General features: G+C 43.2%; 1 protein-coding gene across 2 annotated transcripts in view; it reads left to right on the forward strand.

Moving 5' to 3' along the window:
• myo10 (myosin X) overlaps positions 1-12,665 on the forward strand; it is a 142,814-nt gene that overhangs the window by 47,631 nt on the left and 82,518 nt on the right. For both annotated transcript variants that reach the window (XR_014596125.1, XM_083991977.1), the window contains exon 3: positions 10,193-10,351. Coding sequence is in view for 1 of the 2 variants with exons in the window: in XM_083991977.1 (XP_083848103.1) it covers positions 10,193-10,351 (159 nt within the window). In the remaining variant the exon portion in view is untranslated. The remainder of the gene's footprint in view (positions 1-10,192; positions 10,352-12,665) is intronic.

A 12,665-nucleotide genomic window follows, 5' to 3' on the forward strand; every position in this document is an offset into this window, starting at 1 on the left:
ATTCTTGGAAAGATTTTGAGTTTTGTAGGCTTTTTGCATAATTTTACCGTATTCTTAATTTTAAGTATTCAGTATCATAACGGCATTTCTGAGGTTCATAACAAACCAAACCGTTTGAAAATCAGTCAAAAACTGAGCAAGTTCTGGTTATTGTAGTAAAACATGCACCGTAGACATAATGCATAATGGACAGAGCCAAGATGGCCGCCACGTGGCGAATCTCGTCCGTTAAATTATCACCGATCGTCATATTTGCTCTGTTTCTGGTGTTTCCTCCACACAGGCCTGGTGGATGTACGACAGCGTTTGGAGTCGTGAGTTATTTTCTGGAAACTATGCCGTGTTTACAGGAAACTTTTTCAAAAACGAAAAGAAAAAGTTTTGTTTTGGGTGAAACTCAGTTTCCTTTTGTTGAGTTTATGAATGAAAATCAAACTTGCTCATGTTTGGACACAAGTGAAGAGTTCACTGTTTAGAGAAAATCTGTGAAGCTCCAGAACCAGAAGATCAGTGATTGGTCAACATAACACAGCATCACGTCCTGAAGGGAAAGGAGAAGTTACAGCTTTTTCAAAATAAAAGTCTCTTAACCTGAAGCAGCAGCAGCAGGAACCGTCTGTCTCACTTCAGTCTTTAGTTCAGTTCAGTCCGACTCACTCGACCGGTGTGTGTGTGTGTGTGTGTGTGTGTGTGTGTGTGTGTGTGTGTGTGTGTGTGTGTGTGTGTGTGTGTGTGTGTGTGTGTGTGTGTGTGTGTGTGTGTGTGTGTGTGTGTGTGTGTGTGTGTGTGTGTGTGTGTGTGTGTGTGACTTCCTGTGGGCAGCGGAGGGTCACTTCGAGGACGCTGTGTAAATGTGAGCGCTGAAGGATTGAGGTTCATGTTGAGCCGGAGTTTTGTCCTGGAGGTTTTAGAGGAAGATTAAGACGTTCTTATCTCCAGGCTGCTACACACGGACTGACTGACTCACTCACTCACTCACTCACACTGAATGACTGAATGAATGAGGAGCTAATGACACAACACAGGGTGGAGGGGTAGTGATGTTGTTGTTGTTTGTAGCTCATGTGATGATGGTGTCTTTTTTCTTTCTGTTTCTTTCTTCAATTTCTTTTAGGAGCTTTAATACAAACATCTATATTTCTTTCTTCGATTTCTTTTAGTCTCTTCTCTTCTCTTCTCTTCTCTTCTCTTCTCTTCTCTTCTCTTCTCTTCTCTCCTCTTCTCTTCTCTTCTCTTCTCTTCTCTTCTCTTCTCTTCTCTTCTCTTCTCTTCTCTTCTCTTTGTCTTTCTCTAATCACTGAATAATTTACCGGTACATCCTCTCCTTTTGGTTTCTTTTTTTCTCCTCTTTATTTCATTTTCTTTTTGTCTCACAGCCTTTGTCTCGTCCTCTTGTTTCTTCACTTTTTGACCGTCTCTTTTCTCCTTTCTCCTCTCCTCTTCTATTTTCTCCTCCCTTCTTTCATCTCCTCTCTCCTTCTTCCTCTCCTCCTCCTTCTTCCTCATCTCCTATTTCCTCCTTCCTCTCCTCCTTCCTCCTCCTCTCCTCTCTCCTTCTTCCTCCTCCTCTCTTCTCCCCTCTCCTCTCCTCTTTCCTCCTTCTTCCTCCTCCTCTCCTCTCCTCTTCTCTCCTCTCCTCTCCTGTTCTTCTTCCTCCTACTCCTTTCCTCTCCTCTCATCTCGCCTTTCCTTCTTCTTCCTCCTCCTCCTCTCCCCTTTCCTCCTTCCTCTCCTCTTCTCTCCTCTTTCCTCCTCCTCTTCTCCTCTCCTCTCCTCCTTCTTCCTCTCCTCTCCTCCTCTTTCCTCCTTCCTCCTCTTCTCCTCTTTCTTCCTCCTCCTCTCCTCTCCTCTCCTCTCCTCTCCTCTCCTCTCCTCTCCTCTCCTCTCCTCCTCTCTCCTCTCCTCTCCTCTCCTCTCCTCCTCTCTCCTCTCCTCTCCTCTCCTCTCCTCTCCTCTCCTCTCCTCTCCTCTCCTCTCCTCTCCTCTCCTCCCTCTTCCTCTCCTCTCCTCCTCTCTCCTCTCCTCTCCTCTCCTCTCCTCTCCTCTCCTCTCCTCCTCTCTCCTCTCCTCTCCTCTCCTCTCCTCCTCTCTCCTCTCCTCTCCTCTCCTCTCCTCTCCTCTCCTCCCTCTTCCTCTCCTCTCCTCTCCTCCTCTCTCCTCTCCTCTCCTCTCCTCTCCTCTCCTCTCCTCCCTCTTCCTCTCCTCTCCTCTCCTCTCCTCTCCTCTTGCTCCACAATGAGCTGATTGTCAGTGTGTCAGAAGTCACAGGTTCGATTCCTAAAGTAGGTCATATGTACCGTACACTGCGCCCCTGAGCAACACACTGAGCTCCAGCTGTTCACCGAGACCCAACTCTTTGTTTTCATCTCAGTCTTTGTTTAATTAGTGTGTGTGTGTGTGTGTGTGTGTGTGTGTGTGTATTGTCATCCAGAGATTCACATTCATAGGTGTGTGTGTGTGTGTGTATTTGTATAAATGGGTGTGTATGTGTACACGTCTGCCTGCTGCCAGGAGTGTGTGTGTATGTGTGTGTGTGTGTGTGTGTGTGTAACTGGAGATGGACGTCACCTGTTCGGCTACAGAGCAGATGTTTCTCTTTATGTCCCGACCAATCAGTGACGCTCTCTACCACAGGCCACACCCACTTCAGTGTGTGTGTGTGTATTATGGTGACCTTTGACCTTTCCTTTATCCTCAATGGGCTACAGTTCTGATACTGGTCTGGTCGTTCCATCATGATAACCAATCAGACAACATCCTGTCAAAATAAAAGCCTATCGCCGTTTTTACTTTAGGATCTCTGAACTGACATGTAATAGTTAGTTATTCTGTGTCTTTATTCTCTGAGGGTCTCGGGGTTCATCTCGTCTCGCTCAGGTTTCAGTGTCTCTGACGGTGGAGACAGATTTGTCCGCCTGAGGACTGACTGCAGGACAATACAGGCAGGAGATGAATGGTGCTGATTCACATAGCAGCTGCTGCTTTAGATGATGATGATGATGATGATGATGATGAAGAAGATGATGGAGGGGGAGATAAAGTGATGCTTGACACGAGGTCGGGGTTATCTGTTCAACGAGGGTGGAGAGGAGGCTCAGTTTCCCTCTTATAGAGAATGAAAAGTTTCTATTAAAGCTCCATACGGTATACCTAAAGGTAGATGTTTGTATTAAAGCGCCGTACAGTATAAAGGTAGATGTTTGTATTAAAGCTCCATACAGTATAAAGGTAGATGTTTGTGTTAAAGCTCCTTCAAAATAAAGGTAGATGTTTGTGTTAAAGCTCCATACAGTATAAAGGTAGATGTTTGTGTTAAAGCTCCATACAGTATAAAGGTAGATGTTTGTATTAAAGCTCCATACGGTATAAAGGTAGATGTTTGTGTTAAAGCTCCATACAGTATAAAGGTAGATGTTTGTGTTAAAGCTCCATACAGTATAAAGGTAGATGTTTGTGTTAAAGCTCCTTCAAAATAAAGGTAGATGTTTGTGTTAAAGCTCCATACAGTATAAAGGTAGATGTTTGTATTAAAGCTCCATACAGTATAAAGGTAGATGTTTGTATTAAAGCTCCATACAGTATAAAGGTAGATGTTTGTATTAAAGCTCCATACAGTATAAAGGTAGATGTTTGTGTTAAAGCTCCATACAGTATAAAGGTAGATGTTTGTGTTAAAGCTCCATACAGTATAAAGGTAGATGTTTGTATTAAAGCTCCATACAGTATAAAGGTAGATGTTTGTGTTAAAGCTCCATACGGTATAAAGGTAGATGTTTGTCTTAAAGCTCCATACAGTATAAAGGTAGATGACGTCCATGTGTGGTGCCTTAAAACCAGCCGTTAGGACTTCCTGTGACTTTGCGATGTCACAACTATGTAGCCAACAAGCCCCGCCCACCTGCAGCAAACATGGAGCTTTGAAAGCTACAACTAAATGTCACAGAAAGTAGAAAGTAACTGAAACTAATTTAAAAACAAATTGAGATAAGAACATTTTGATGTAAATTTTGGATTTTCGTACATAAAATTTAACAAAAAAATTGGAAAAATACAGTTGGATCGTTAAAGACCTTCACTTGCTGATATAATGACGAATTCATGGCCATGATTAACTGTTAAAAAATATTAGCGATTAATGTCTAAAATGTCAAACCTCCACCCACAGAAGTCAAACTCTTCCTCAGTTGCTCATTTTAACTTCCCAGGATCAGAATCATCTAATTGCCCTGTCCCTCATTGTGAATTCACTTTTTCCTGATCCCTGTAAGTAAGAACAACAAACTTTATCCCGACTGATCCAGAAACAGCCTGTCGATGAATGGCGGTGGCGGCGAGGGGGGGTACAGCGGTAATTTCCCACCTCCCCCCTGCAGTCGTGTCGACTAATGGCTTTGTTTCCCAGAGATTTACTCCTGTTAGCATCTGTCGCTACAGGCTTAGCGCCCGGGGCCCCACGGCTTTGTCTTTGGAGCTGTGGACGACCCCTCCTCATCTCTACAAAGGAACCAATCAGAAGCCTAATTAGGTCACAGTCCGAGGACGACCTGTCCCGTCCGCGAGCAGAGGGAGTTTGTGACGGTACAGGATATATGGAGGTTTAAGACAATACTGAGCCTCCAGATTTGTGGCAGCAGTTTTGTGTCCGTTGTGCTGCTTCAATAAACAACCTCCTATTGGACAAAGCCAAGTTCAGACCAGAGCTCTAGTCTTGTATCTAATGTGTTGTTGGGCTGTTTAAAGCCCCAGTATGTAACTTATTTGGCTTTTTATTAGCAAAAATCAAATATTCTTTCATAAATATGTATTTCACTGAAGTGGAATCACACCCGCATACAGATGAAAGCTTTCTGGTACCTTAGAATGAGTTGTTACAAGTCGCTACAAATACATAAGTGGGCGACGCACCGAACCGATGCGCTTGTTTATCCTGTTACATGCAGCCTCTGTTGTCTGTCTGACGTCTGCCCGATTTCACCTGAATGCAACATCAAGAATACGTTCAGATATGCAACCGCACCGCTAGATGAGGGGAATTCCTACATTATACCTTTAAAGGAAAATAAAGGAACTAATTAAACATGTACTGTAGTCAAACTAATGACTCTTACCTTTTCTTACCTTTGAGTTAGAGCTGTGCTTGCTGCTTCCCAAGCTTTGTGTTTCTTTATGCTAACGTGTCTGCTAGCTGTAGCCTCACATGAGCGTGCATGTGTCTCAGTTCAGGGTTTCATCTTTTAAAGGCTGCATGAGAAAACCGGTCGTATCGCAGCAGAGCGACGAGGCCGTTAGATTTCCAGGCCTCCTTCAAGAAAAACGCCCTTTTGCGTCCAGGTCATGAAAGATCCAGGTGGAATAATATGGTAGTAGTGACCCTTTCAAAAGGTGAAATACTGATTCATTTTGGTTCTTTGTCTTTTGCCTTTGTCGTCTTCAGAGGAATCGCTCTGTTAAGTACTGATTTGGGACTCAAATCTTTAATCTACAGACATTATCATAATGTCAGGCCTTTCAAAAATCAAACTATATGGTGAACATCTTTACACATATTCCTCACTGATTATTTAGTATCGGCATATTTGCTAAGGATAACAAGATTAAGTATTCGTCAGGGAAATTATTGGATTAGATCAGTGGTTTCCAAACTTTTGCATGCAAAGGCCCTTGAATGGTGTCACCTCCTTTGTTCTGTAATTAGTCAGCTCCTCCTCCTCCCGTCCATGTCCGTTTCTCCAGCACTAACTCGCTACATGCAAATCTTTTTTTAAATTTTTTTTTATTTGAAGAACGGGGTTGAAGCAGGTCCGTGTGCATCAGGAAGACGTTGACAGGTGAGGTCACGCTGCCAGGTGAAGCTGTGTTTACAGTAACTAACCGTACTGTCCCGTACTGTAGCAGGACTTCAGACTGTTGACAGTGAGCTGTGTTGACACTGCTCCGGTCCAACTGGTCCATTCTCTCCCTCAACTGCCTCTAAAACAAACACTGGAGCTGTTAAACCTCCTCCTCTTCTGCTCAGTTCAGCTCACGTTTACTCTCCTGCTTGGTTTTCAGCAGTAACAAACCCACCAGAACACGTGAACGCAGCTTCTGGAAGACGTTTTCTGTGACGTCCAGTTTCCCCTGAGGCAGGAATGTGAGAAACGAGGCCCAGCGGGATACCGCGGGTCGAGGGACGGGGGGTTGAGTGTGTGTGTTAATGTGTGCATGTAGTTGGGGGGTCAGATGTGATTGACTCGTCGGACAGAGCCTGGCTTTCTTCAGGAGAAGTCGCCCCAAGCTGCTCGGTCACAGACCAACCACAGAGTTCAGAGTGTGGTGGTCGAAGTCAAAGTTTTATTCCACAACAGTTAATGAAGGAGCCAGATCAATGGGTCAGAACACATCGTCACTAGAAACAGACAGAGACCATGTAGAAATAGGAAGAGAAACATGTCTGTCATTCCATTCATTGGTTCCAGGTCAATAGAAACACGTTTATGGTTATTAAAGAAATATTTCACCCAAAAATGAAATTAAGTCATTATTGACTCACCCTCATGCGGATGAATCCTGGAAACAACGTAATTTAGGACATTTTTACAGCCTAAACAGTCTCTCACGTTCTCGTGATGCACACGGACGTGACTGGACTTGCCTAAATGATGTTGTCTTGAGTAAACTCTGGACTATCTCCCTTCAGGACACTTGGATTGCTGTGGACGAGCAGTGTGGAGGAATATTAAATGGTTTTTGTGTAGTTTTATGGACGTTTTTTTGTCAGGCCCTATTACTCTCATATAAAGTTTTGGTTGGACTACGAACCGGCCTCCCGGGGTCTCCAGATGCACTTTGAGGAATGAAAAACTACTCTGGAGTATTCATCAGCATCAGCAGTCACTAATGACTGAATTTCATTTTTTGGCGAACTATTCCTTTAATTCAACTGTGGTATCGGATCAGTGTCAGCTATCAGCCGATACGCTGAGGCCAGATACAAGAAGGTGTGAAGCAGTGAGATGTTTTTTTTTCTTCGCCGTCACTCCGGGAGGGAGGAGGTTGATCCGTCCTGCAGAGCGTTGAGAATTTGAAATCTGCTCTGAATGAACCCTCTCCTGCTCAGCGTCCTGGGGTCTGAGAGGTCGTAGAAGCAGGAAGACGCAGGTCAGATGGTTAAACAGGCTCCTGGTGACCTCTCTGAAAGGTCACATAGGTTTTTAAAGGGATAGTTCAACATTTTGGCAAATTGGCCCATTGCCATGATCGCTATAGTCATAGCAGTAGGTTTGTTACCTTTAATTGTCGGTGCAAGCTATTTTTAGAACGGCGGAGCAGAGCCGTGAGCTGGTTAGAGCTACGCTACGGAGGCTCATGGGATTTCTTGGTTTCCCTCATCAAACTCATCAAATACACAATCCAACAACTCCACAACGCTCTGGTGGACAAGTTGTGAGCTGCACATTCACCACACTATGAGATAATAACACAACGTTACCACACAGAGTTGTTTTAGAGGGAAATACATGCAAAACCACTGATGCGCGTTGCCTTCAGGGACAGTTTTTCATCAAGCAGTCTTTGCATTTCCCTCTAAAACAACTCTGTCTGGTAACGTTGTGTTATTATCTCATAGTGTGGTGAATGTGCAGGTCACAACTTGTCCACCAGAGCGTTTTGGAGTTTTGGGATTTTGTATTTGATGAGTTTGATTAAGGAAACCAAGAAATCCCATGAGCCTCCGTAGCGTAGCTCTGAGCAGCTCACGGCTCTGCTCCGCCGTTCTAAAAATAGCTTGCACCGACAATTAAATGTAACGAACCTACTGCTATGACTATAGGGATTATGGCAATGGGCCAATTTGCCAAAATGTTGAACTATCCCTTTAAATACAGTATGAATGAATACAGTAAGTTGTTGAATGTGGAGATTAGTAAAGTTGAAGATGTGTCTGAAATCAGCAAACTTCATTGATAAGAGATTGATAACATCCTCGTGCTCTGAGTATCTGGTGTTTTATGTTTCATTGATAATTTCATTGCGACTTGTGTGAAATGTTTAGACGAACAGTTTGAGCTCCTCATCTCTGACCTTCATCAACTCGATATGACGCCTGTGTCGCTCTCCGTCACATCCAGATGTTTCCAGCTGAGAGGGAGAGCTGAATGTCCACCTTTATCACTGCAAAACGCAAAATCTTTCAGAGAATATTTGTCTTATTTCTTGTTAAAATGTCTCATTTCTAGTCAAAACTAATCTCTTTCCACTTAAAATAAGACTCATCACCTATTAATAACTTGTTTTTAGATCATTTTCACTTGTTTCAAACAAATTTTCACTTGAAATAAGTAGAAAATCTGCCAGTGAAAGCAAGTTTTTTGTGCTTGTAATAAGAAAGAAAAACTTGCTCCACTGTCAGATTTTTCTACTTATTTCAAGTAAAAATAAGCTTGAAAGAAGTAAAAAGTGTCTAAAAACAAGCTACTTTTAATGTGATGAGTCTTATTTTAAGTAGAATGAGATTTGTTTTGACTAGATATGAAATTTTGACTAGAAATAAGACAAATATTCTTGGTAAGATTTTGAGTTTTTGCTGTTAGAGGAGCTGGAACATCTGGACCAGGACCTGCAGCAGAAAACATTTAGCAACATTTAGCTCATATGTGTGTTTTAATTTCTCCTCGGTGACGTAGCAGAGCGTTGAGATAAACTCGACCCTGGACTCTTTATCACCTCGAGTCAAAACTGTGAAGACCTTCAGACACCGGTTCATCTCATCAGTGTGTGAGTGACGGTGATACCAGGTCCTCAGGAATCTGTGAATCCTCAGTCTGTTGTTTCCAGACCTCAGGTTTTATTTTACTGAAGCTCGTTTGAGAGGGAAATAAACCATCAGCTCTTTTATCTGATGGCTGCACTGAGAGAGGAGCAGACACAGACTGATCACAGAAGATAGGCTACCGATTCTTTACTTCTGTCCTTCTTCTCTTCTTCTTCTTCTTCTTCTTCTTCTTCTTCTTCTTCTTCTTCTTCTTCTTTAAATCATCTGAAAACTAAAGAGCTGATGGAGCTCAGGTTTTCCTTAGGATCTCCGACTTCCTCCAACAGAACAAACACATAACCTGAGGTGACCTGTCCAGGTGAAGCCCACGGTCCAGCCTCCTGTGGAAGATCATGAAATCAGTCCAGTGATGTAATCATCACCATGGACACCACACACTTATTTTTTATCAATGTTTTGATCCGTTAAAACCAAGGGGGCAGTTGTGGGTCTGAGAAGTGAAGCTCACTTCCGCGTTCAAAAAACTGCAATCCCCTCTTCTTCCTCTGGGGGCTGGTGTCAGAAAGCAGCATTCTCCATAGACCCCCATGTTAAAATCGCCGACTTTACATCCTCAATAAACATGTTAAAAGCCTGGTGTCAGAACGTTTTTTTGTCTCAATCGATAGTTTCTACCCCCGCACACACTCTGAGGGGGGTGGATTTTTTTTTAACTCTACTGTTTTACTGTTATTAGGTTAAAACTCTGGCCAATTAGGGCGTGGAAACGTTGAGTGACAGCTCCGTGGACAGCTGCTTCGGGGCCAGTGGGCGGGTTCTCGACCGGTAAATCCAACATGGCGCTGTTCAGGCCGCCATATTGGAGTCACATAAACGACTCCCCAAAACCTGTCTATGGTTAAAACTCGATCACCCTTCCTGGTTCGTCTGCTCTGTCAGATCCTGCATCAGGGCCTTCATCCACACATCATCGTCATCATCACCATCCTCCTCCTCCTCCTCTTGTAACCTGAGACACAATCTGTCAGTGAGGATGTTCACCTCACACACACACACACACACTGAGAGGAGGGGGGTGTTAACATGTTAGCAGCATTTTAGCACAGTGCAGATTCTTTCTCCAGCTGTTTTCTATATTCTGCATCATCGTCATCATCATCATCATGAGCTGGTTATCATGTTTGCTGTGTGATCTATGTGAGGAGATGTTTCTTCTCACTGTAGCTCATCTTCTTCTCATAAGAGGGAAATGAATCCTGGGAGTTTCTGAACAGGAGTTTGACAGGATCTCTGTAGCGTCTGATTTTGAAAATGAACATTTACAACCTGTGGCAGCCGTACGTCCAATATCTGGCCCTCAAACCTCCAAAGAGAAGCTAAATGATTGAATCCTGTGGGTTAATGACGTGTCCGTGTTTCTCCCGTGTCCTGCTGCAGGTCTACACCTACAAGCAGAATGCCCTCACCAGGCAGAAGGTGCAGCCCATGCACCACAGCAGCAGCAGAGGGGTGGAGGACATGGCCGCGCTGGAGGACCTCCACGACGGAGCCATCATGCACAACCTCTTCCTGCGCTACCAGCAGAGACACATCTATGTAAGTGACTGACTCGTCCTAAATGAAGCTTCAATGTGGACAGACACCGTCGTCCTGCAGAGACAGAGAGAGAGACGATGAAACGGATAATAAACCAGACACTGTAAAGACACAATGGAGAAAAAGTGGAAAAAGTGTTTTATCTGAAGTATATTTAACAGATTTAAACTACAGAATAAGAGCAAAAGAAGAAACGAAACATGCAATAACAAGAGGAAAAGATGGAATATTAAAGTAAATGACAAATAAAACAATAATTTATGAAATAATTAGGTAAAAAATGTACATCCACAAGAAGAAGAAGATCCTCTCTGAGCCTCTCTTCTGATTGGCTGACTCTTTTCTGAGTGATCCAATAAAAATAGAGCAGATTTCAGAACAAAACACTCAGAGAAACCAAATCCTGCAAAATTGTTGGATTGGGGGGCGGGGCTTTGTTGTGACATCACAAAGTCACAGGAAGTCTTGACGCTGGTTTTAAGGCTCAGTTTCTGATTTCTTAATTTAAATCATTGTGAAATTAACTTGGTTGGAAGAAAGAAAGAAAAAGAAAGAAAAAGAAAAAAACTAAATTCAGTGTTTTAGAGAAAATCTGGAGTGAGAAGAAAGTATTAACTTTCTCTTCATTGATCTCAAGGGTGTAAATAACAGACAACCAGACGAATGCAGGCAGGTCAGCCTGGTCTGACATGAGCGTTATTTTGCCTCTTGATCTGGTTTTGCATAAAAAATCCTTGACGTCAACATCGGCACCATGGTTTCCCTTCGTACTGATGGAAAACCTCAGATCAGAGTCTGTGACGTCAGAGCCCGAAACAAACTCTCCTCCTCTATCTGCGGTTTATCAGCGATCACGTTCACCACCCGGGCCTGTCGGGGTTGGCTGCCTTCTCTTTTAAAGAGCAGGAATCTCCCACGAAGAGCTGGAGTTGCTCAATCGTTACATAACGGCAGAGATAATGTGTCCAGACGCAGACAGGTAGGAGGAAGAGTTTTAATGTGGACGTTCAGAGTTCCTGTCTGTCGGAGAGAGGGTGGTATGCAGTGATTACAGCGCTGCTCCCCCTGAGGCTCCTGTCAGAACAGGTTTGGCTCTCTGCCTCGGATTTATCACAAACAGCTGCTGTGAAACAAATGTGTGAAATTGACTGAAAGGTGTGTTTAAGTGCGCTCAGTTAAATCCCAGTGATGCAGCTGGTTATTAACCAGTGGGTCTACACAGTAGGAACCGGTCTGACGGCCCGGAGATTTTTTTCTTTTTGTCTCCACTGAAATCAAATTACTTGTCTGTACAAACTCTGCAATGTGTTTGAATTCCTAATACTGAATGTATTTAGGAAAAAACGACTTCAACAGTGCTGAATCAGCAGGAGTAGACTCAGTAATGGAAAACATTCAGTAATCTTCATTTCCTCATGTTTTTTATTTACAACTAAATAACTGACACAGTTGAAAAGTTGCAGCTAGGAGCTGAAACAAGAAAGTGAAAAGAAGCAAATATGTAATATAAATATCTGAAAAGCTTTGTTTTATTTGATTTTTGCTCATAAAAAGTCAACAAAAAGGAAACGTGAAAGTGCAAGTTCATCTCCAACTTCCTCATTGGAGAAAACCTGGATGAGGTCTTTGGCTCCGCCCACAACCTGCCTTCACCTGGTTCACAGGTGAAACAGCAGAGAGGGTCAAGACGGTCAGGAGACCAGCAGTTAGCACAGTTAGCATCAGTTATGTGTTTAGGCTGTTTGTTAGCTTGTAACTGCCAGTAGCTGACATAATTTTGTGCTAATGCTAACGACCAGTTGACTGTTAAAGGGACAATGTGTAACTTCTCCTGTTATCTATTCACGAAAATCGATTATTTGGTTCAAAAGTCTGTTTTTCATTAATCAGTAATCACCCCCATCAACAAACTGAAGTGTTCCGGTAAGAACGGTCGCTAACAAACCAGATGTCATTTTAGTCACAGAAGTCGAGAGAAAGCCGGTAAAATGTGGGTCGGGTAAACAATACAACATCGCCATGACAACATATTGTCACGTGTATTGTTTTGCCTCGTGCTGACGGACCACTTGTTTACATAGAGGCTTGTTTATGTTACGTGCAGCGGCTGACGTCCATCTGCCGTCTGCCCGATTTCAGGTGAATGCAGCAGGAAAAATACGATTGAGTTGCTTGAGATATACAACCGCACCGCTAGATGGGAGTAATTCCTACACAATGTACCTTTAATTTTCACTAATAAAACATCACATTTCCCTCACACATTTTAGCAAGATCAACACATCTTAACCTGACATTAGCCTGATTCACATGT

This window comes from Trachurus trachurus, assembly GCF_905171665.1.
Source record: "Trachurus trachurus genome assembly, chromosome: 17".
Classification (NCBI taxonomy): domain Eukaryota; kingdom Metazoa; phylum Chordata; class Actinopteri; order Carangiformes; family Carangidae; genus Trachurus; species Trachurus trachurus.